Genomic DNA, 26,437 nt, shown 5'->3' with positions numbered 1-26,437 from the left:
AAGCTGGTCTTCAGCACTGGGACTCTCCCTTCTATTGCTCCTGTTTCGGCCTCTGCTTATTGTTGAGGAAAATTAGCAGATACATTTCAGAATCTGTTTAGAATTATATAATAGAGAGAGGAGAGATTACTGAAAACTTGTGTCCTTTACAAAGGATGGAGTCACCAGAAGATAAAAGAAAGATCCAGGAAAATCACAAGAGCCTGGTTTGTTGAAATTCCAAGAGATATTTATAGAGAGTAAACCTACTGATACAAATTCTAGTCTCGAGCTTCTCTTGACTTACCTCCACCAGCTTGTTGGCGTGCTCACGGAAAACCTGGGCATATTCCTTCACTTCCTTCTCATTCCCACTTTTTGCAGCCTCAATGAGAACTAGCAAAGGAACGTTGGTTTCCAAGAAAGAATCTGATATGTGATCCATCACTGCTTTCCGAAGCTACAGTGAAAAACAAAAAAAAAAAACGAAAACAAAGAATTAAGGGACAGAGGAACTATCTATGTGATTGCATTACTCTTTAAGTCATATGAATTAAATCACCTCCTAGGAATAGTTTTTCTAACGCCCCAGTTCTCATGGTTCACAGACATAAGGTTACAACTCTCTTCTTAATCTTCCTGCTGCTGCTGCTGCTGCTGCTAAGTCACTTCAGTCGCGTCCGACTCTGTGCGACCCCATAGACAGCAGCCCACTAGGCTCCACCATCCCTAGAATTCTCCAAGCAAGAATATTGGAATGGGTTGCCATTTCCTCCTCCAATCCATGAAAGTGAAAAGTGAAAGTGAAGTTGCTCAGTCATGCCTGGCTCTTAGTGACCAAATGGACTGCAGCCTACCAGGCTTCTTTGCCCATGGGATTTTCCAGGCAAGAGTACTGGAGTGGGTTGCCATTGCCTTCTCCGAATCTTCCTGGTGCTTATCATATCAAAGGAAGGCAAAGAGATATGACTAAGAATGATTCTGAATTATCTGTATTATATGTCAATTTGGAAGTTACACATATGACTTGTAGCTCAAAACATTATAGGCTGTTCTTATCAAAGTTCTGCTCACATCCTTCATTGGCCAAGTGTCTCCCTTCAGGGTTTGAGTCCTGATTCAGCTCAAGAACTCAGGCTTTTTAGAAAAAGAAGAAATGTAGGCATCAATCAACAGATGAGGAGAACTTTAGTTGATGAACTAGGCCTTGAAGCAACCTGAAAATCTTATCTCTCTGCTGTCTCCAGCCCTTTCTACATCCATTGTTTGTATTTGATGGAGGGAGAAACATGAAGCACCTAACAATTTAAAAAATGTATCTGCCAGGTGCTATGATGACGTAGTTGGTGTGCTCCAGAAAGAAGTACTGGCAATTATTCTTCAAGGTAATTTAGAATAAACATATCCAAATTTCTAACAATGCATAATTACACATCATTCCCACATTGTTTAAATGGGAAGTAGGACAGTCACATTAAAATGAAACCGAATGGACTGAACAATTACCTTAGTTCTGCTTTGTTCATAATTGTCAGAATGTATGCAAGTAGAAAACATCCCAAATACAAATAAACAGAAGAGAAGATGATAAACAATGTGTATATTTTCCAAACAAATATTCCTATTCAGGGGTATTCAGGCAAATCTTTTGATAGTATGATACATACACATTTATCATTGGTCAGAAGAAGGGAAATGTACAAATCTCAGTTCCTTTTTGCATTAATTACCATAGGGTATCCCTCTGTGTAGTTTAGTTTAACTCTGGATTGAGTTGGACATTTCACCATATAAAACATAACAAGATTTGTGGAAAATTAACATTAATTAGTTACTCATTAGCAAGGTGTGTTAAATTTCTGCTTGGGAATAATACTTTTATTGGCGAGCTCATATATTCTGGGCATATGTGATGTGCCAGACAACTCAGATCAACCAACATTTTTTTATGTTATATCACTTAATCCCCATGACAATACTATGAGATAGGGACTATTCTTATACCACCAGTTTTTGAGATGAAGAAAATGAGACTTGGAAAAGTTAAATAACCTGCCTGCCCTCATAAGGTGGCAAGGAGCAGAGCCCTCTAATAAAGTCTGAAGGGGACAGCGCAGAGGACACTTGAAGCTGACCTGGCTTGGCTCCTCCAGGACAGAAACCCTCATGAAGGAGAAGCTATTGAGTGTAATCAAAGTTGAACTGGCTGGGGACAACAGAGATAAAAGGAAGATCTAGATAAAGTGGGGGCAATGGTCAGAACTAAGCTATCTCACCAATCAAGACACTGTTTGCTTTTTATATCTCAGGAAAATTTTATTTTTGCAAAATATATATAACATAAAAGTTTTTCACTGTAAGTGTATAATTCAGTGGCATTAATTACATTCACAGTGTTGTAAAGCCATCACCAAGATACAGTTCCAAAATATTTCCATCACCCCAGAGACTCTGTAAACATTACACAAGAATTCTCCATGCTCCCCTTCTCCCAGCCCTAATAAATCTACTTTTTGTCTCTATGAGTTTATCTATGCTAGATCATTTATACAAGTGAAATCATACAATATTTGTCATTTTGTGTCTAACCTAATATATTTTTAAATATTATATAAAATAAGAGAAGTGAGAGCTCTGTGAAGCTAGAAGAATTATCTGCTCTTCTAGACTTTTTCCAAGCCTTCAGGAAGATTGAGTTCTTATTAAGTGTGAGCAACTTGAAATTATCAAGGTCAAAATTCACATAAAACTATTATAAGAAAAACATATCGTCTCTTTACAAACTGAAAGCATCCCAGAAAGATATGCCTATAAAACAAATTAAAACTGTAATCTATTATTTCAAACACATTAAAATCCACTAAAAATGATACAAGATATGAAAGAACATAAATTAGAAAAAGAAGAAATTCAAGGATGAAGTCATGAAACTTTGAAAAGAATTATAAGTAAAAGAAAAATCATTTGAAAAAGACTAAATAAGAATGAATAAATACAGTAGCAAATGCCTCAAAAGAAATAGAGAGAAAAGAAGGAAAAAATGTTTAAATGCAAAATAAAATGTTTTAAAAGAGATTTTTAAAATTTGAGAAAAGGTAACAAATACTGAAGATAAGCAAAGAAATTTCAATATATGGCTACCAGAGGTCCCTAAAGAGGAAAATCAAAGCAAGAAAATGGAAAGAATACTAAGCATAGTAATTCATGAATATTTTCCTAAAGATACATATAATTTTTAAAGTGCTATTATATAAATTACTTATATAATTATTTATTTAATTAAATTATTAAATTTAATTTAATTATTAAAATATATCATATAGAAGTTATATTCTATCTATATTATATAGAAACATATATTTGATACAGAAATATATATTATACACATAATACATAAACAATTTTCTGAAAAAGCATTTCATGCACTTGAGAAAGGAAACCTATACTATCAACCAAGAAAACTGGATTCTAAAGAAAAAAGGGGTAAATCACTATGTATTTAGGCAAATAAAGGAAAGAAAATTATTTATAGGTGATCGCTAGACTTTTCAACAGCAAAGTTTTATGCCAGAAGAAAATAAAATATTATATTTAAGACCCTCAAGGAAAGAAAATGTGAGCTAAAAATTTTATAGCCAGTAGAACCGACTTTCAAGGATATAAACCACAGACAAAATCTGATCAACATGCAAGAACTCAGAAATATCGTTTTTATGAGACAGAGAAACTGTTAAAGGATGAACTTTACCTGGCAAAAGAACAAGAAAACCATCAACTAATAACTCGAAAAGCATAACATAAGTACTGGCAGTGAACATTCAATATATTCTCATTTATAAAACTAAGAACATAGGATAGTCAAATGGGAGAGAGTATAATATAAAATGGATTTAAGCTCTGACAATGCAGATGTAAACATGAAAAGAAAAAGGGAATAGGATCTTTTGTAAAACAATCTTAACTATTTTATGTAATTTTAATTATAACGGTAGCATGAATATTGTTATTCTAACACTACTGTGTTTAAAGGTAGGCTCAGTGGTAAAGAATCTGCCTGCTAGTGCTGGAGCCACAGGAGATGAGGGTTCGATCCCTGTAACAGAAAGATCCCCTGGAGGAGGAAAGGGCAACCCACTCCAATACTCCTGGTGGGATAATTCCACGGACAGAGAAGCCTGGTGGGCTATAGGCCATAGGGTTGCAAGGAGTCAGACATGACTAAGTGAGCAGGCACACAAAGCAAACAGTTATGAAATTTTATTTCACATCTCCTGTGTCCTTGCTAACCAGAAGTGTTAGTGTGGAAGAAAGACAATGTAATATAAAAGAGATTCTGAAGTAAAAATACCAGTATGAACACATGAGATTTTAAAGTGAACACACACACGTACAGTTTCCAGTTCTGTCCAACAGTGGCCAGTCCAGTAATAATGAACACTTTGAAATACAATTTTACCTTAAAACAAACTAAAGATTCTTGGGGAAATGGTTGATTCCAAGTTCTTTGAGGCTAGAAATATATAAATAAGCCTGAAATATCTTATTATGCATACATGCTAAGTCACTTCAGTTGCATCTAACTTTGTGAGATTCTATGGACTGCAGCAGGTCAGGTCCCTTCTGTCCATGGGATTCTTCATGCAAGAATACTGGAGTGGGTTGCTGTGCCCTCCTGTCCACTGCCCTCCTGCCAGGGGATCTTCCTGGCCTAGGATTGAACTCCTATCTCTTACATCTAACCTGCATTGGCAGGTGAGTTCTTTAGAGCCACCTACGAAGCCCATCGGAGAAGGCAATAGTACCCCACTCCAGTACTCTTGCCTGGAAAATTCCATGGACGGAGGAGCCTGGAAGGCTGCAGTCCATGGGGTCGCTGAGGGTCAGACACGACTGAGCGACTTCACTTTCACTTTTCACTTTCATGCATTGGAGAAGGAAATGGCAACCCACTCCAGTATTCTTGCCTGGAGAATCCCATGGACAGAGGAGCCTGGTGGGCTGCTGTCTATGGGGTCGCACAGAGTCGGACACAACTGAAGTGATGCAGCAGCAGCAGCAGCAGCAGCAGCAGCAGCAGCAGCAGGAAGCCCATATTTTATTATACTAGATCAGTCAGTCAGTTCAGTTGCTCAGTCGTGTTCGACTCTTTGCAACCCCATGGACTGCAGCATGACAGGCTTCCTGTCCATCACCAACACCCAGAGCTTGCTCAAACTCATGTCCATTGAGTCGGCAATGCCATCCAACCATCTCATCCTCTGTTGTCCCCTTCTCCTCCTGCCATCAATCTTTTGCAGCATCAGGGTCTTTCCCAATGAGTCAGTTCTTCACATCAGATGGCCAAAGTATTGGAGCTTCAGCTTCAGCATCAGTCCTTCCAATGAATATTCAGGACTGATTTCCTTTAGGATTGACTGCTTAGATCTCCTGCAGTCCAAGGAACTGTCAAGAATCCTCTCCAACACCTCAGTGCAAAAGCATCAATTCTTCAGCACTCAGCTTTCTTTACAGTCCAATAGCAAAGAGTTATTAAAGGTCACTGTGTCTATGTGTGCTCAGTAGTGTTTAACTCTTTGTGACCCCATGGACTGTAGCCCACCAGGCTCCTCTGTCCATGGAATTTCCTAGGCAAGAACATTGGAATGGGTTGTCATTCTTACTCCAGGGGATCTACTCAGGGATGGAATCTGCATCTCTTGTTTCTCCTGCATTGGCAGGCAGATTCTTTACCAACTGTGCCACTTAGGAAGCCCATCAGAGACCACTAGGGTCATGTAAAAGTAACTCAGGAGGCTCTCATTTGGCCAAAGGTTAGACAATTTAAACTTCTCAAACAATAAAAATTCCAGTGGTCTGAAACCCATAAAATAACTTTAAATTAATGTATAAGGACTAAAAAATAATAATGATGAATTGGTCACCTTAAAACAACAACAAGGAACCAATTTGACTTATCTCGGGAAAATCAAGAATATATCTTGCTTTTCCTATGTGAACTGAAATTCTTTGTAATAAGAGAAATATCTGACTCTAAATTTAGTCCACTTAATAAATTGAAAACAAAATGATAGAATATCACCATTTTGCAACCAATAATGAATTAAAATGTCTTCATTCTAGATAATGAACAACACTGTTTGAAAAATCACCAAAAAAGACAGCTGTTTAAGAATTGTGAATCACTATATTGTACATCTGTAAATTATATAATATTGTTTATCAAATATACTTCAATTTTAAAAAGAGAGAAAGAATCGTGTACTATGTGCCTTCTGATGAAATAGCACAATCCCAACCATAGTGATGTCAAAGGGATCAAACCTGAATATGGTGGAGGCTCTGGATCCCCTTGGTGATTTGCATAAAGTATAGAAGACAGAACAACATACGGGACATATGGCACCACACATGTGTATTCAGCAAAATGGAAAAACTTACAATACTAACCATCCGGGTTCTCCAACAGATGGAGTATAGCAAAAGAAAGGGAATGAAGTGGATGCAACAGATTAACAGACTAAGAGATAATTCCCCAAAAGTGGGCAAAACCAAATGGTGTCATCTGAAGATGCACATCAGGATGATAAAACCACAAAAACACACAAGGAAGTGAGCACTCTAAAGTCAGAATAATGATTACTTTTGGATTACATAAGAGGGCTTCTAAGGAGGCTGGCAAAGTTCCATTTCTTGACCTAGGTAGTGGTTATAAGAGTGTTTGCATAATAATAATACTTATTATGTGTGGATTCCTACACCCATGCTTTATATTTTAAAATTTCAAAAAGTGAAATATTTCTCATATGCTTTTCCATTTTTATCTGGATAAAATACAGACATGACACCAGGATGATGTGAGAAGCCATGAGTTTAAGATGGTGGACAATCCCCCCTCCTCCCAGTCAACCTACACCTTGGTGCATGGAGGGATGCTGCCCAGGGTAACCTCACCCAGGGTAACAATACTCGTCCAGTATTGTTACATGATTAAGAATATAATTCTATATTACTGGACCTGTTGCCCATTTTGAAGTTTATTAGGTATAACAGTTGGTCTGCTATAACTTAAAACACATTGAAATGGATCTTTTTTTTCCCCCTGTCAATTCTATTTTCTTTCAGGTTCCTTTTTCTTCCCTTGAGCCTTCTTACTTAAAAGATGGACCACAGGCCAGTATCATCTATTACCACCATTTCCTGGGAATTTGCTAGAAAAGCAAGCCCTGGCCACATTCCAGACCTCCATTTCAATCAGAATGTGCACTTTAATGAAAAGTCTAAGTGATTCCTATGCACAATACAGTTTGAGGAGCTCTGCCTTAGAAGACCTGTTATATCAGTTAAATTCTTAGTTGTAAGCATTAGAGACTAATTCTGCAAGATTTAAGCAGAAAAGCTCTCCTATTAGTTGAAAGAAGGAAAAGAACTCAGAATGTTAACACTGTGTCTTTGTGTCATTAGCTTCTGATTCAAAGTCTTAGGCAAACGCACCTGATTTTTATCCAGGCAAAATATAGACCCAAACTTTGGGTCATGTGTCAACATTTACTTGCAAGGATGAAGGAGGAAGATTTTTCAAGGAAAGTTTTGTAAAATCAAGTGTTCTGGCCATTTTAGCTTCTTATATTAAAATTCATATAACGAGGAATTCCCCCAAGATAGAAAGGAACTCAGATGCTTAATCAAAACCAAAATATGGCCAATAAAGAATAGGTCTAATAAAACAATGATTTGGATACTCAAGCATGGGTGGAAGGTTGAAACAATGAAAACATTTATAGAAAAAATTAAAGGTGAAGGGTTGTTTATAAGAAACAAGATCAGAAACTATGAAATGGGTGGGACAGGAAAGGCAAACACGCTCCCTCATTTCCTTTCTATGCCTACACCAGACACAACTAATCAATCATGGCATTCTTTTATCCTGGGCTCAAATACTATTTCATAATCCTTCTCAGGTCAGTGTTCCAGGTCACTACTGTCAATAAATCCTATTTCTCCTGCAGAAGGAAAGCTTTCTTTCTTTGTTGAACCTTATGTTTAATTTAAGAGTTTTTGCACATCAACCTTTAGGTGGAATGGTTTCTGTGCATCAGAGCAATCCAGTGCCATCTTGATTTTCAGAAATAAATATTAACACCCAAATCTAGGCTAGGCTGATGATATTTAACAAATGGCTGGTTGTTTTAAGATGTCTTGCCATTTAGACAGATGTTTAGAAAAATCTTGTTAAGAATAATAGTATTAATTTCTTCACTACAATGATGTAAGAGGGTGATTTTATATGGGTTCAAAACTTTGAACCTTAAATCTTCCCTAGGATACAGCTGCTCTGGGCTCTTCACAATCACTGACATATTTTACCATATTTCCTTAAGCTTTGGAATGTAATTGTTATTAAAAATGAAAAATCAAAGCAACAAAGTGTCTGGGCCAGGAGCCATCTAGCCTGAGGGCTTGACAAAAGTTGAGCCTCATTAAGTCAGGCAAATTTTAGCCAGTCTGAAGGTCAATTAAGGTAATCAGTCAGTGCAGTAATCTACCCTAAGCCACTTTAATAAGCTAAGGTGCCACCAATGCACAGTCCAACAGTAATGACAGCCCCAGTTTGGGCTGGGGTTGGGGACAGATATGGGGGGAGTAGAGACGTATTTATGAAGCTTGTGCAAGAGCACTTAGAGAATAATCACTGTTTTTACTTTGTTTTTCTTTTTTAATGAGAAACACACAAAATCCTTTGGTCATTCTATTCATTATCCTGATGGCATTGACTATCTTCTATGAAGCAAAATCATTTTAATTAGGGTGCTAGCTTCTTTCTTTAGGAAAACCAATTATTTCTTCAAAAAAGAGAAAAAGAAGAGTTCATCAGGCTTCATGCTTCTTTTCTCCATATACCCCTCTTCCCAATTGAGGCCCTACTGGATCAGTTCAAAGCACAACAGTCATGGTTAGAAACACCAAAGCATGGCTCCAAACAGCAAACATGTGATGGTTTAGTTTAGCCAGATAAACAGTCCTTGCCCTCTAGATTTGTTCTCTAAGAGTACTTAGGCACTTAAGATAAATGCTGATAAATATCTTGCTGATGAGTTAAGAAGCACTGAGTAGATAATTGCAATAGAATTGTTATGTGAATGAGTCTATTCTCCACTGCCTCTCAAGCCCATTGCCATGTAACTCTGTATTGTCTGCCTTCTCTGGCTCTGGGCGAGGCCATGTGGCATACTTAAGGTTAATGCATATTGGCCATCATGGAGCATGCAGGGGTGGACTTTCTTGGTCAAGTGGACTTGCTTGGTCTGGTTCTCTGCCAATTTCATGAGAAGGATATGCCTAGGCTAGAATGCTTGTTCCAGGAGGAAGGAGACAAACACATGGAATAGAACTAGGCCACCTCTGTCATCTCCATCAAGACCATCTTGGGTCAGTCAAGAGCAAGTGAACCCATACACGTGAGAGGACTTGACCAAGGTGACCACTCCAGGCTAGACATAAGCAAATACTATTATTGCATGCTGCTTAAATGTTATACTGTACTACTGTGACAACAGATAACTGATAATATACACATTTAACTAGAATAAGTTTTTGAGTAGATAAGCACTGAGTCATTAAACATAGTCACTAAACCATATTTTCAGGAAGACACCATCAAAATAAGATTCTGATCAGTCAATTGATGGATTGACATTATTCCAATTCAGTTCTTTGGCCAAAAGCATTGGATTAACAGTAGTCTGCTCTATGTGGACCATTATAGGTCCTGGGCTATGTTTAAAAACAACACAGCTGCAATTATTTACTTGTATAGATTTAACCTGTATGCAGGTCAGGAAGCAACAGTTAGTACTGGACATGGAATAACAGACTGGTTCCAAATACGAAAAGGAGTACATCAAGACTGTATATTGTCACCCTGCTTGTTTAACTTATATGCAGAGTACATCATGAGAAATGCTGGGCTGGAGGAAGCACAAGCTGGAATCAAGATAGCCGGGAGAAATATCAATAACCTCAGATATGCAGATGACACCACCCTTATGGCAGAAAGTGAAGAGGAACTAAACTGTCTCTTAATGAAGGTGAAAGAGGAGAGTGAAAAAGTTGGCTTAAAGCTCAACATTCAGAAAATGAAGATCATGGCATCTGGTCCCATCACTTCATAGGAAATGGGGAAACAGTGGAAACAGTGTCAGACTTTATTTTTTGGGGCTCCAAAATCACTGCAGATGGAGACTGCAGCCATGAAATTAAAAGACGCTTACTCCTTGGAAGAAAAGTTATGACCAACCTAGACAGCATATTAAAAAGCAGAGACCTTACTTTGCCAACAAAGGTCCAACTAGTCAAGGCTATGGTTTTTCCAGTGGTCATGTATGGATGTGAGAGTTGGACTGTGAAGAAAGCTGAGCACTGAAGACTTGATGCTTTTGAACTGTGGTGCTGGAGAAGAATCTTGAGAGTCCCTTGGACTGCAAGGAGATCCAACCAGTCCATCCTAAAGGAGATCAGTCCTGGGTGTTCATTGGAGGGACTGATGTTGAAGCTTAAACTCCAATATTTTGGCCACCTGATGCGAAGAGTTGACTCATTTGAAAAGACCCTGGTGCTGGGCAAGATTGAAGGCAGGAGGAGAAGGGGACGACAGAGGATGAGATGGTTGGATGGCATCGACTCAATGGACATGGGTTTGGGTGGACTCTGGGGGTTGGTGATGGACAGGGAGGCCTGGTGTGCTGCGGTTCATGGAGTCACAAAGAGTCAGACACAACTGAGCGACTGAACTGAACTGATAGATTTAACAAACTCTAGTTTGAAATAGGGGCTTTCTCTGATGGCTTGGTGGTAAAGAATCTGCCTGCAATGCAGGAGACACAAGAGATGTGGGTTTGATCCCTGGGTTGGGAAGATCCCCTGGAGGAAAAAATGGCAATTGGCTCCAGTATCCTTGCTTGAAAAATCCAATGGAAAGAGGATCTTGGCAGCTTGCAGTCCATGGGGTTGCAAAGAGTTGGACATGACTGAGCAATTGAGAATGTGAGCATTTAGCTCAAAATTGTACTAACAAGTCATGGGGACTAGGACAGGGAAGGCTTGGTCAGGGATCACCCTGAAGAATGGCAATAGGTGTTTGGCCCCTTCTGCTGGCTCCGTGTTTTGCCTCAGTACACATGACTGTACTAAAATACCCACCTCCCTCCACAATAGGCAGAGACAATTGCTTCCATGGGAAGAGAGAGAGTGAAATATTGCCTTAGGATGTCAGGCTGTGCTGGGTCATCATGGATTTCCAGATGGTCTCAATCCAGCAGCTTTCCTTGGTGGTGGTAAAACTGTGAGCAGAACACGGAGCCCATAAGCGCTGGAGGCAATATAAGGAAGCACAGGAGAGGCTGGTGGAATGGAGGATGTATGCAGAAGGCAGAGTTGCAGTGACAGGGTATGGAGAAAAGTGGCAAAAAGGAGAGCAGAAAAGAACTGGGGGAAATTAGTATTTTATATTAACAGATTTTATTCAATGCTATTTTGTGTCAGGCACTGTCCTAAATGCTTTCAATAATATGTATTTCTCTGAATAGAGCTGAGTACATATTCTCCATTTTATAGGTGAGGAAACTGAGGCAAATGAATGTTACTTGTCCACATTCACATGGATGCTAAGTGGCAGTGGCAGAATTTGAACCCAAGCTGGCCCCAGAGTTCATGCGCTAAACTACTAATATATGTAACCTCTCATATGACTGAACTCCACCAGCTCTGCAGACAATATCGTCCAAAAGCAAAGTGTGTGTGTGTGTGTGTGTGTGTGTGTGTGTGTGTGTGTGTGTGTGTGTGTGTGTAATTCCGGAAAAATACATGGTCCAGATTTCTGGATGATGAGTAAAGTGCATAAAGAATTCTGAAAGCCTCCTCCAAGATAATAAGAACAAAAAGAAGAAAACCCCAGTAGAGAGGGTGGGGAAAACAGACCCAGGAGCAGACAGACAGCCCTAGAGTGAATCAGTTGTCCCTCCAGAGGCAGAACTGATGCAGAGTCTTGATGAATTTCCATTCCAGTAGCTGAAAGAGCCTGATGGATACTCACTAGAGACTCTCTGATTTTCAGGGGCTTTAGGACTTCCCTGGTGGCTCAGACGGTAAAGCATCTGTCTACAATGCAGGAGACCCAGGTTTGAACCCTGGGTTGGGAAGATCCCTTGGAGAAGGAAATGGCAACCCACTCCAGTACTATTGCCTGGAAAATCCCATGGACAGAGGAGCCTGGTAGGCTACAGTCTACAGGGTCATAAAGAGTCGGACACGACTGAGCGACTTCACTTCACTTTACTTTACTTTAGGAGTCTGTAAAAAAAAAAAAAAAAAAAAGGAGAACTCATGGGTCAAGATATGTCTACTGGAAAAACATGCCAATGGGTCATACTTGCCTTTATGTAACTATCTTATAAATTACTGGTCAAAGTGTTTCAAAACAGTAGATTTTTCAGATTCTTAATGAATACTCATAGCAATGGAAATGTGGAAGTGATAGTTCTTCCAGAAAGGATCGAATCCACTTTCCATGCTTTTAGATGATAATTACAGTATGTATGAAAATCTATTAGCCTGGTGATAACACAGGTTATAAGGGATCTGCCTTATCATAGAGACATCTCTGAAAGGTGCAGATGAAGTTTTAGGACTGTGACAACCTAGCATTCTCTTTTTTTTTTTTATCATTTTTGAGAATTTTAGGATTAAATCATATTCATCCTAAATACATAGTCCATGAGCATAGGTATATCCAAAACTGAGAGCCAGAGTCCCAAGCAGTCAGGGCCAGGGACACCTTGAACTTGATATCATCCAGCAAGTGCAGGGACTCATAAATACTGCCTTCATTAGCTCATGTGTCCTGTGACTTATGTCCCTGATGAATAGGGGCACATTCTTTGACCCCTCTAGTAAACAAGCAATGTAATTCCTCTGTAAATTGACTATTAGAATAGTTTAAATGTCCTTGCCTACAAGCTGAAAGACATAGTTAACACTTTTTACATAAGCTAGAAGACCAAAATTTAGCTATCAATCAACTAGGGCAGAAAGGAATTACTTGACAAAATCATTCGTTAAGTCTGACAGGAGTCAAGAGCACAAGGCTTTCTTCCAACTGTTTAAATGTATGTGTGACAAGGGAATATTAATGGCCTAAGACAAGACATTTAAAGGTATTAGCTCAGCACTACCAGTCTATTTTACCCAATTAGGGCTATTCATCAACATAAATAAGTACATTTTCTTCAGCAAACCAAAGGAAAACAGTTGATGTATCATAATTGTTCTTATAGTTCACTTTCATGAGAGGGCAGAGTGATAAAAAGACAGAGTTTAACTCACAAAACTCAAGAAGAAGAATAAACTGTTAAAATGACCAAAATGGTCTGCCTATAGGACAGGCCATAAGGAATGCATGATGCATACTGGGTCACTTTCAAATAGATATAGCAAAAATATTTTGCACGAAGTTTAAAAGTCTGCAACCATTCGATGAACATGAAACAGTTTTCTGAAGAAGATGGTTCAAGAAAAAATGGCTCTCCCAGCCAACAAGTATCATAGAACCTCAAACTTGGATGAGATTATAAAGGTTGTAAGCCCAATTTTAATCTAACCAATGAAAGAACATCTCTGCAAATCTTTTTAATGCTAGACATTCATTCTTTCTCTAATTTCAGTTTTATTGAGACAAAATTGAGTTTGAAGTAAAATTGTAAGATATTTAAAGTATATGTCATGGTGATTTGATATACATATACACTGTGAAAAGATTCCTCCCATCTCACTAATTAATATATCCATCACCTAGCATACTTCTTTTTTGGTTAGAATTTTAAGTTCTACTCTCTTAGAAAATTTCAGTTTTACAACAATGCTATCAACTGTAGTCACTTTGTTTTACATGAGACTCTCAGACCTTATTCATCTCATAGCTTAAAGTTTGTACCCATTTACCAACCTCTCCCCATTCCCTCATTCTTGCTACCACTTTTCTATTCACCATATTTATACGTATGACTTTTTTCTTTAATATTCCACATGTAAGTGATACCATTAAGTATTTGTCTTTCTCTGTTTGGCTTATGTCACTTAGCATAATGCTCTTAAGGCTCATCCATGTTGTCACAAATGCCAGAATTTCCTTCTTTCTTGTGGCTAAATAATATTACATTATGTGCATGTATTATATATATATGTGTGTGTGTGCGTGTGTGTGCATATGGCAAGTTGCTTCAGTCATGTCTGACTTTTTGAGACCCTATGAACCATAAACCCGCCAGGCTCCTCTGTCCATGGGATCCTCCAGGCAAGAATACTGGAGTGCGTTGCTGTGTCTTTCTCCAGAGGATCTTCCTGACCCAGGGATCAGATTTGCATCTCTTACATCTCTGGTATTGGAGTTACCACTAGTGCCACCTGGGAAGCCATATCTATATCTATATCTATATGTTACATATTCTTTCTTTATTCATCCGTGATGGACACTTAAGTTGTTTCCATGTTTTGACTATTTTCAATAAGGTTGCACAGACATAGGCATTTAATTTGTCTTCGGTTGTGCACTTCAATATCTTTTTCTGATCTCACAGAGGAAAAAGTATCCATAAAGAAAAATCTGCACAAAGCCACATTAGTATTAAAGATATTTAGACATTACACCAAATAAAAGAAATGAGAGTAAATGCATAAAAATAAAATGGGGAAGTTAATAATGCAATTGGGCTTCCCTGGTAGCTCAGCTGGTAAAGAATCCACCTGCAATGCAGGAGATCCAGGTTGGATTCCTGGGTCAGGAAGATCCCCCGAAGAAGGGATAGGCTACCCACTCCAGTATTCTTGGGCTTCCCTGGTGGCACAGAGAGTTAAGAATCCACCCACAATGTGGGAGATCTGGGTTCGATCCCTGGGTTGGGAGGATCCGCTGGAGGAAGGCATGGCAACCCACATCAGTGTTCTTGCCTGGAGAGTCCCCATGGACAGAGAAGCCTGGCAGGCTACAGTCCATGGGATCACAGAGTTGGACACTACTTAGTAACTAAGCACAGCACAGCACACAATAATGCAGTTAGCTTAAAGCAAGCAGGGAAGTTACTGCAAGAAGTTCAGAGAGAAAAATATGCTTTATCTCTTTTTATTCTACTCGCTCTCAATAACTGGTGTTCACTCATTTAGTCCTTCTCTGAGAATTGAGGAGTTCCAGGTATATGAAGCAGTATGTTTGACCAGGGACACAAAGAAAAGTAAGACAAACCATCAACTCTCACTCATTGCTAAAATCCCCTCTACTATCTCAATTTCTAGCTACTAATAAAGCTACTGTGATGAACTTGAGCTCATATACTTGACTGGCCTCATAAATGGTGCTTCTCAGATGCAAGCAGGAGTGCCTCCTGTTCAGTGTGTTGACCTAAGAAGCACCGTAAACAAGTGCAAATTTGTTATTTTCTTATATTATGTTAGTAGACTTCTTTTTCTCACTTAGAAAGGTCCTCCCAGGACTTCTCCACCTCTCTGTCTGAACAGACATACTTTCAAATATCCAGTTTTTTAGCCCAGAAGATTTGGCATTTCAAAAGCATGGAATTTTAGGTAGCATAGGTGAAGGTGAAAAAGATATTTGGAGAATAAACACCTTGGTCAGAACCCTAAACCCACACTAAAAAACAGATTGATTCTTCTGTGTATTCTGAAGGCCTACTCAGTTTCTGCCTGCTTATTGCCCTTAATATTAATCCTGTGCATGTTCATTTTTATAGCTTGCAGAGAACTTCCCTAGACATTATTTCATTTGACTTTCTTTATAATGTCACAGTAAGGGTGAAAGATGTAGTTTGCAGGGCCAGCATGATTTTCCTTGTTGCATAAATGAGGAAAGGGGTGGTTCACTGGTTACGTATAGAAAATGCCAGAGTCAGGTCTTCCGGTTCCAAGATTAGTGCTATTTTAGTTAAGGTCCAAGTGTTTATGAATCTGGCTGTTCAAATTCACAAATCACAATTGGATAAAGATGATCCTTTATTCCATCCTTCACTCCCACACCGAGTCAGCCACTTATCCCCAGCATTGAATCCTCTCAGGCACTGTTTACCACAAAAGATCTATGTTTAGACACCTGGATATTTCATTCTGAGTATCTATTATCCACCACTGATTAACTGGCATTGAATGGGCATAAATTGTTTGAATCCAATGTAAGAGAGTCAAAAGTTATGTCAGGATATCTTTGGTGGTGCAGTGGTCAGGAATACACCTGACAATGCAGGGGACAGGGGTTTGATCCCCAGGAAGATCCCGCATGCCACAGGGCAGCTAAGCCCGGGTGCCACAACTACTGAGCCTGTGCTTTAGAGCCTGAGAACTGTGGCTACTGAAACCCACGTGCCTTAGAGCTGGTAAAAAGAGACACCACTGCAATTAGGAGACCTTGCTCTGCAACTCGAGAGTGATCCCTGCTCACTGCAACTAGGGAAATCTCATGCACAGCAGTGACGACTCAGCACAGACAAAAAATAAATAAATAGAGTAATATCAGATAAGTTAACTCTAGCAAGGACCCTTAGGAAGCTTACGAAATATTTCTCAAAGATTTGATACTACCACTCGCCCATGTAGCTGCATTGGAGAAAGAAATGGCAACTCAGTCCAATATTCTGTCCTGGGAAATCTCATGGACAGAGGAGCCTTGTGGGCTAGAGTCCATAGTGTTGCAGAATGGGACACAACTTAGCAACTAACCAACAACAAACGACAACCCCAACTGCATTGTCAGTTGGGAGAGATAATCATTGACTGAATGGTTTGAGAGCATGTTAGCAGTAGAAGCTTATTTTAAAATGTATGAAGAACAAGACGCAGAGAACAGCTCTCTAAAGCCATCTTTCTTTCTGGTGGAGTCAGTTTTACACACCTGCCACAGTGTGGCAGGATTTGTACCAGACAGAGTCATCTGGCCCCATACTTCCATATTCCTGGCCATTGCACATTACATCACAAGTCTTCTGGGTCTCAGAAGAATCCCCATTGTAAAAATGAGAGACTCTGAAAATGTATCAGTTTGTACTTTGGGTATCAGATGAGTGACACTTCACTTGAGCAGAATGGGAAACCTGGGGAGATAAGATGCTGCTGGATTAGGGAAGATGGATGCTGGGCACTTACTGTTGATGCAGATGTCACTTGTAAATGAACTTCTAAAGCTTATGACCATTTTTGGTCATTAAAGAGCCCATTACATTTTCTAAAACAGAAACCCTTTCTTCGTGCTCCCCAGCTATATTCCTATTGTAGATAACTGGGTACCTCTGAACTAACCTCTCTGTCCCAAGTTCTGCCAACATATGCTATACTGTTTCACTCCTTGTCTGTAACTATTGCACAGTGGTGCATTTCGAACAGCTGCTGAATTTTTCCTCGAGGGGATTCATTTCAGACAGAGGCCTAATGATGATTCTGCATTTCTAAGTCTGTGGAAATCCCATATTATGACTGGCACTATTACTGTTTAGGGAAATGCAGGTGACAGTTAGATTTCAGATCTTTCAGTTTTACAGAAGACCTGGACTCTTACACGGTATTTATTTCATTTCAAGTAGATCCTTACTTCTAGAGCATGGGCTGTTCTACTTTTCCTATAAAAGGCCAGACAGTATATGATTTAGTTTTTGCAGCCAGTTGGTCTCTGCCACAACTACTCAACTCTGCCATCATAGCACAAAAAATAACAGTACAACTTATTTTCGAAACAGGCACAAGGGCAGATGTGGGCCACAGATTTGCAGCCACCTGATTTATATAGTTTCATCTGTGGACTTTAAGTCTTGCAACCTTATCACCCTGTCCATGTCCTCTATTGCTTCACTACTTCAAATCCCAGGCTATTTCAAGTTCCTTTCACCCACTTTTTACTTAGAACTTAGCATCTTCGGTATGCAGCAGTTATCTGCGTAAGAAGAAAATTGAGAAGAGTAGAGATGACCTCAAGAGGCCTCAAGGGTCCAGTCTGACTGCTTTACTTGACCAAGATGACTTTTATTCTCTTTGCCTCACACCCTGTTAGAAAACATAGTTTATCTCAGTGGTACCTAAGCAATTCCTTTTCTAGTAGAAGCTTCAAGGCAAAGAACAAAGATGAATCATTAGATGTAAAAGCAGAAGCTGTTGACTTTTCCTAAACCTTCTGTGGACTAGAAGGGTATCTAGTTGGGTTTCCCAGCCTGCTTAATATAGGTTTTCTGACCTGGACTGGACTCCAAGTCCTGATTATTTCCTCTTAGTTTGGCAAAAAAAATATTGAGAGTCCTTCCACAGACTGGACAAATACACAGAGAATGCACCTAAAGAGCACGAGGCAAGCTTGTTGCTATGGTAATACACAGACACAATGAAAGTCACAAGGGATCTACTTTCACCCGCTTATTCTGGCATCTATGGATATAGCCTCAGGGCCACACTGATCTAAGCCTTCAGATTTCAAAGGGGGAGCCGAGGGAAATCTGCTCAGTCACGCATGGTTAGTGTTGCCTTCTTCCTGCCCCTGTGACTCTGAGCCCTCCCTTGCCCACGGTCAGTGCCCGGACCACCCAGCTCGCTATAACCAAAGGTGCTCTTCAACTTCTCTGTCACCCTCTTCATGTAGCTGCAACTCCGATTGCAGCTGAAAAACAGCTTGATCTTCACTGAAATTGAAGGAATCAAATAAAGTTATAGAAGTCCTGCCCTTAAGAGTTAACAGGATTGATGCACTCCTGAAAAAAAAAACAAAAAACTGGTATGAGAGAAGAGGGGGCTGAGACTGGTTATCTACTCAAACTTCTGACAAGCACTTAAGGTTGGATCAGATGGAAAATCCCCTCCTGTCACCAAAGTCCTCAGGACAAATGGTTCTTCTCCTATCCTGGAACACTGCAGCAAAAATACATCCATCGCTTTCTTACTGAATATACCAGGCAAGTTGGCTAGTTTCTCTGTCTGCATGTAATCAGCCATCCCCCACTCCAACTAAGATAAAAGTCCTTTACTTTTCCCTCTTATGATTAATTAGGAAAGTAATTATCAAAATCTCTTTCATGGTTCAGTGTCTTGCATGGGGTTGGCCACAGATATGGGTGGTTTAAGGAAGAAAAAAATCAGGGATGTTAAACAGGAAGGCTATTATTTTGATTATTATTGAGGGTCTTAAGACATTATGAATTGATATTTACCTTATAGCCTTCCCAGTAATGGAATTTTAATAAAAGCTATAAAATAAGTCCAAAGTGTATCAACTTGAACGACTGTAGTCATTAAAAGGACAGTCTTCGGAATTAGCTCACATGGATTCACTAACTTGCCAGCTTTATTTGGTAAAAATGTAAGTTCACTGTCAGAATTTCAAAATGCTACCCTGTAAAAATAAAATCTTTTTGATAATGACAGATTTTAGAATCAAATTATAACGCATCAGATAAGAGAGAATGGACACTAGCTAAACAAACGTCAAACAGTTTCAGTGGGTTCAACTTTGCTTTTTTGACCTTCATATACACCCAGGTAGAAATAGGAGCAGTGGATCAGATGGTTAAAAGAGTTGGCTACTTCAGCTCTCAATGACAGGATAGCAACAGCTGCCCAGTTTCTAAGCCTAACCACTTCTAGCACTCAGAGCTACAGAAAGGCAAGCCAAGTGACTGTGAAGCCACAAATTCATGTGTAACGATGGTCACTAATTTGTAGGTTTTTGGAACTCTATTTAAATAGAGTTCTTTACTGAAGCTCCGCCCCCACCCCTTTACAGCATACAAATTATGTTTTTTCATTTTTAATTTATATTCATTTATTTGCTTGTCTATGCCAGGTCTTAGTTGCAGCGCATGGAAACTTCTTCAATCTTCATTGCAACATGCGGGATCCTTTCATTTTGGCATGCAAACCCTTAGATGTGGCATGTGGGATCTAGTTACCTAAACAAGGATAGAATCCAGGCCACCTGCATTGGGAGCGTGAAGTCTTAGCCACTGAACCATCAGGGAAGTCTTTTACTGAAATTTTTATTTGGGCCTTAAGCCTAGACAAAGTAGAAAAAAATAAGTTTTGCAGCACAAACCCAACAATTTGATAATTACAAAATCACTGATCTTAATTCAATTTGCCAGCTACTAAAATTGCCCAGTAATTGTACCAGATGCTGGGTAAAGGGATAATCTCCCATTTCTAAAGCAGAGGCTGTTGCAGGGGGTCTTAGGATGCTGAAGGAAGAAATTCTGCCCTGAGAAAAGATCTCAGAGCTCCCTTCTACTTCTAAGAGTTTATGAGTCCATGACCCTCACTGAATCCATCTTTTTTTCTTCAAAGAGAAAAGCTGGTTGAGAAATCAGCCCAGAAGACACTATTCCTTTTCTATCCTGTCACTCCTTTCCCCCTCCTCCTACTCTCCTTTGATTCTGGGGGTAATGATAAATCTTTATACACAGATAATCATCATTCAACTTTTAAAATAAGCATTTAAAGAGACTGTATCCTTCTTTCTGAAGTTAAAGATGGGTGTGATTTCTCTTCCTCTCATTGGGGGACAGTCTTTGTTCAGATGATTAAATTTCTGAGCTGTTTTTCTGTACATGAAGGAAATTGTCCATGCTCCAGTCTGACAAAAATACCTGTTTTGGGTACAGTTTCCTGAAATGTGGCACCATATGTGCATCAGTAAACATTATGTGTAGAGTAAATTAAGCTGAGCCTTATAATTAGGCAGTAAGGAAATTACTGTAGACCTGAAAAAGTAAATCAGCAGTATTAAAATGCTCTCCATTTTCTCTGAAGCACTTCAGAGTGTCATTAAAATTAAAAAAAAATGTCGTGTCACAGTGATAAACATCGGAAAAAAAATGCATTTGGAGCAAGGCAACCTAAAAGACACCACAATTCAAATAAGTCTTCAGATCTGGAGTCCAAGATGTCATCTCTTTGTAAAATTTAAAAGTCAGCCCTTTTGCCACTAACATAGGAAAAAAAAAAGAAAACCACCTGACTCTGAGACTTTGGGGGGAAACTTTTTCATACAGCAGGTGCAATAAAGACATTAAGAGCTAGAAGCTCTGGAGCAGAGCCAAGACTAAGGAGAGTCACCCATTATAAACAAAATAGCAACACTGTAAATAAAAACAAGATCAATATTGCTGGTTTTCCCTTTTGATTCAGGTTTCAGTAAAGCTCAGCACTGCCCTATTACTGATCCTGTGTTAATTTACAATGTTGGTAAGATACTCGTCATGAACTTTTTTGCATTAATTTCGATTTTCTAAAATACTGCATAAAGATATTATTTATCTTGATTACTTAGTTGTTTGGTTCTTCCTGAAATTATGTGCTGTAGGCTACTACTGCCTCATTCCTCTCCCCCTCCTCCTGGCCCTGCCCCAGAAAGCACAGATCTTGCCAAGCCCTTCAATACAGCACAGTGAACAATCAGACCATCCATTTCTAATCCTGGCCCATGGCAAGAAGAGGCTCAAGCATGTATTCTCCCTCCCTCAAAACAGGTATTGTATCTATGAAGTGCTGATGACTAGAAGATGCCAAATGGAGACAGGTTGCAGGGCTTCACAAAATCTTCCAAAGAACGATGGTGAGACATAAAAGTTCCCCCCACCAGAAACAAAAGCAGTGAAATTTAAACTTGCCAGAACATCACAATTAGCTGGAAAGCTTATTGCAATATAGCATTTAACTTGCCACTGCTACATGAAATTAGAATCTCAAGATGGAGCCATATACAGGTTTCTCTCACTATCCAAAAGTACAGATGCTCATGAAACCTTTTGTAAGATTACATGCTGTAGACTGAAGAAGCAATCACCTTATGAAGTATCTTACCAATGGATGCACAAAACACATCAGGATAAAAGCACCAATGCCCACAGACACAGTTCAAAGCTTTGGTAGCTGATGCTGAGATGTTGAGTGTAGTTCCCAGGGAAGGAGCTTGGTGGCGCTACTCTTGCCGATTCCAGTGCCCACTGCCTGTGTAAGAGCTGGCTGTAAAACGCTGGACAGATTTTTATATTCACCTTTCTTTGTAAGAGCAAAAATCCTCCAATTTCTTTCAGCTAGCAAAAACAGAAACTAATGTAGGCTTTTCATAAAAGGCATAAACAGACTTTCGAAAAACAGGAGATACCTGGTATCTGCATTTTGGCAGGTTCTTAAGCTGAACTTTTCTAAGGTCAGCTCAGTAATAAGAAATATCTGGGTTAAAGCATAGAAACTCTCTCTTAAAATGGAGAAGGCTATTATCACAGTAAAAATTGACTTTTTAAGTTAACAAATCTTGCTCTTCAAACAACAGAACCAAAGACATGAGAGCTTCAGTTCAGTTCAGTTCAGTCGCTCAGTCGTGTCCGACTCTTTGTGACCCCATGAATCGCAGCATGCCAGGCCTCCCTGTCCATCACCAACTCCCGGAGTTCACTCAGACTCACATCCATTGAGTCAGTGATGCCATCCAGCCATCTCATCCACTGTCGTCCCCTTCTTCTCCTGCCAACAATCCCTCCCAGCATCAGAGTCTTTTCCAATGAGTCAACTCTTCGCATGAGGTGGCCAAAGTACTGGAGTTTCAGCTTTAGCATCATTCCTTCCAAAGAAATCCCAGGCTGATCTCCTTCAGAATGGACTGGTTGGATCTCCTTGAAGTCCAAGGGACTCTCAAGAGTTCTCCAACACCACAGTTCAAAAGCACCAATTCTTCGGCGCTCTGCCTTCTTCACAGTCCAACTCTCACATCCATACATGACCACAGGAAAAACCCTAGCCTTGACTAGACGGACCTTAGTCGGCAAAGTAATGTCTCTGCTTTTGAATATACTATCTAGGTTAGTCATAACTTTTCTTCCAAGGAGTAAGCGTCTTTTAATTTCATGGTTGCAGTCACCATCTGCGGAGATTTTGGAGCCCCCAAAAAATAAAGTCTGACACTGTTTCCACTGTTTCCCCATCTATTTCCCATGAAGTGACGGGACCAGATGCCATCATCTTCATTTTCTGAATGTTGAGCTGTAAGCCAACTTTTTTACTCTCCTCTTTCACTTTCATCAAGAAGCTTTTTATTTCCTCTTCACTTTCTGCCATAAGGGTGGTGTCATCTGCATATCTGAGGTTATTGATGAGAGTTTAGAACAGAGGAAATTTGATGATTGGGATACTTCTAGGTTGGCTAGATACAGATTCTCCATCCTTTCATCATTTGTGTGGTGGCAACTTACTTTATTTTGGGCACTAAGATATGCCTTGAGGAAACAAAGAATATTAGGTCATGGGCATAGGCGAAAACACATAAACAACTTAAATCTACAGCAAAAAGTGTCATAATAAAGGTATTTGAAATGCTTTAGGAGACTACTGGATAAACCCTGTTTATAAAAATTGAATAAAGTTATGATGATCAGGTAACATTTAAGCTAAGCCTTGTAGGAAAAATTGCAAATTTTCCTAAAAGGAAAAAAAAAAAAAGAGAGAGGGCATTTGGAAAAACTGTGAATTTTCCCGGAAAAAGAAGATAAATGAAGGAAAGGGGCATTCAAGGCAGAAGTAACATCAAGTGCAAAGTAATGAAGATGTGGGAAGACTGGCCTAAAAGACTGCTGGAGCTACACTGAGCTGTAGGCAGGGAGTCTGGGGTCAAGTCACTGGTTGTGAGGCTGTGAGATCATTTTTTGAAAAGCAGCTAAGCAGTGCCAATGGTAATGGAGAAGGAATGCACTCAAAACACAGTAAGTGGGAATTTAGGGAAAGATAATGGAAGAAATTGCACAAGGTAAGAACCTTCTTGAAAGTTGATCATAGTGGGGAGCATGCAGTAATAAAGGGTGGACGAAGGGCAAGGATTTAGTTTTAACATATTCTGGAAATTTCATTCAGAAAACAAGGAAGACGAAGATTGGTTAAGAACATACAAAGTAAATAGATGAATATTACAACCAACATCACCTTCATGAAATTGAGCAGGACCCTGTTGGGGCTCCTGGGCTCAGAAGTCTTTCTGTGTCCCGTTTCTTGTTTAGGCTTCAACCTCTAAGACTTTCCCTGAGTTCCAATGGCAGGTTCACTTCAGTTCAGTTCAGTCACTCAGTTGTGTCCAACTCGTTGCGAACGCATGGACTGCAGCATGCCAGGCCTCCCTGTCATCACCAACTCCCGGAGCCTATTAAAACTCATGTCCACAGAGTTAGTGATGCCATCCAACCATCTCATTTTCTGTCCTCCCCTTCTCCTGTCTTCAATCTCGCCCAGCATCAGGGTCTTTTCCAATGAGCCAGTTCTTCGCATCAGGTAGCCAAAACATTGGAGTTTCCAGCTTCAGCTTCAGTCCATCCAATGAACACCCAGGACTGATCTCCTTGCAGTCCAAGGGACCCTCAAGAGTCTTCTCCAACACCACAGTTCAAAAGCATCAATTCTTTGGCACTCAGCTTTCTTTACAGTCCAACACTCACATCCATACATGACCGCTGGAAAAACCATAGCTTTGACTAGATGGACCTTTGTTGGCAAAGTAATGTCTCCGCTTTTGAATATGCTATCTAGGTTGGTCATAGCTGTTCTTTCAGGGAGCAAGTGTCTTTTAATGTCAAGGCTGCAGTTACCATCTGCAGTGATTTTGGAGCCAAAAAAAATAAAAATTGTTACTGTTTCCGTTATTTCCCCATCTATTTGCCATGAAGTGATGGAACTGGATGCCATGATCTTAGTTTTCTCAATGTTGAGTTTTAAGCCAACTTTTTCACTTTCCTCTTTCACTTTCATCAAGAGGCTCTTTAGTTCTTTGCTTTGTGCCATAAGGGTGGTGTCATCTGCATATCTGAGGTTATTGATATTTCTCCCGGTTATCCTGATTTCAGCTTATGCTTCATCTAGCCCAGCATTCCTCATGATGTACTCTGCATATAAGTTAAATAAGCAGGGTGACAACATACAGCTTCCTTTCCTGATTTGAAACCAGTTTATTGTCCCATGTCCAGTTCTAACTGTTGCTTTTGACCTGCATACAGATTTCCCAGGAGGCAGGTCAGGTGGTCTGGTATTCCCATCTCTTTAAGACTTTTCCACAGTTTGTTGGGATCTACACAGTCAAAGGCTTTGGTGTAGTCAATATGGCAGAAGTAGATGTTTTTCTGGAACTCTCTTATTTTTTTCATCGAAAAAGCAAGAGAGTGTTGTGTTTTGTTTTTTTTTTTTTTTGGATGGCAGGTTCAAACTGCTGCTAATAAGAGAAGGGATGAGAATGCAGACAAGGGAGGAACAATCAACAAACAATAGTGCAGCCTTGGGGCAGGATCCTGGTTCCACCTCAAGAGACACACATAGCAATACCTTTGAGCTCTTCTGCAGAAGTAAAACCCCCAGCAAACAGAAGATGTTATTAACTATTTGATGAGCATTCTTCATTCCAGAGAGAAGGCCACAATTTGGTAACCTTGAGAACCACAGAAGCTCATCAGGAGACCATCTGAGGCCAAATTAAAGAAATGAAGGCCCTGCACACACTTTGATCCTTATCAGCAGCCCTGACTTTGAGCTATTGCTGTAAAACTCTTCACGAAATACCACAGGTTGGGACACAGTTTTTTGAGGGCAGGAGCTATCTGTGTCCCCCTTTGCCTGACAAAGGAATAAAGCTATCTTTTTCTACTTCACTCAAAGCCCTATCTCCAAGACTTATTCAGCACCAGTGCACACAGGCTGAGTTTTCAGCATCATTCATCACAAGTTCCTGCCCAAGCAAAGAGCAATGGTGAATTCCCTCAAACATCCCCTGTGATATCCCCGGCAGCTAGGAAGGTGCAAAGTGCTTAGATCCTACAGCAAACCAGGGCTTCCACCACTTTCCAAATCTCAGATTCATCCAGCCCCCTTGGGAAATAGTAAGATTAAAAAAATCAGCTGTCCTGATGGAAATTTCCCCTGAGAAAAGGATGCCAGGAGCCATTTCAAGTAATAAAAGGTGACCTCAGCAAGGAGAGGTCAAATGGAACAAGATATATTTGACCAAAAGCTGGCTGCAAAGATCCACTAAATACATTGTCAGAATCAAGGCGATTAGCTGCTATCATCAGCTCTCCAAAGAAGCTCAATTCAGGCCATAGTGGCAAATTCTTGCAGGACACATTTGAAAATTATCGCCCTTTTAGCGTCTGTTTTGGATAGAAAACTTCAGCCTGAACATAGCCTCCAATAATATATATGGATCAACCTCACTCAGTCAGGTTGGTCAGTGTTCTGAAATGTTTTGGTAAGCCTAAATGACATTCTTAAAAAAAGAGAGAGAGAGAAAAGAAAAGAAAAATCCTTATTTGAATCACCATTTTTGAAAATTTTCCAAATTTCCCTGCTTAGGTATTTCATCCTGGAAAATATGATAGAACTTTTTTTATAATCCTACAGTGGATCT

General features: G+C 39.7%; 1 protein-coding gene across 4 annotated transcripts in view; it reads right to left on the bottom strand.

The window, feature by feature from the left end:
• Positions 1-26,437, bottom strand: part of CTNNA2 (catenin alpha 2) — a 1,404,594-nt gene that overhangs the window by 280,662 nt on the left and 1,097,495 nt on the right. For all 4 annotated transcript variants that reach the window (XM_012169003.5, XM_042246023.2, XM_042246024.2 and 1 more), the window contains exon 9: positions 287-439. In XM_012169003.5, the coding sequence (XP_012024393.2) occupies positions 287-439 (153 nt within the window). The remainder of the gene's footprint in view (positions 1-286; positions 440-26,437) is intronic.

The sequence above is a fragment of the Ovis aries genome, chromosome 3, assembly GCF_016772045.2.
Source record: "Ovis aries strain OAR_USU_Benz2616 breed Rambouillet chromosome 3, ARS-UI_Ramb_v3.0, whole genome shotgun sequence".
Taxonomy (NCBI): Eukaryota; Metazoa; Chordata; class Mammalia; order Artiodactyla; family Bovidae; genus Ovis; species Ovis aries.
Note: the sequence above shows the minus strand (reverse complement) of the source record. Positions and strands in the feature narration are given on the sequence as shown.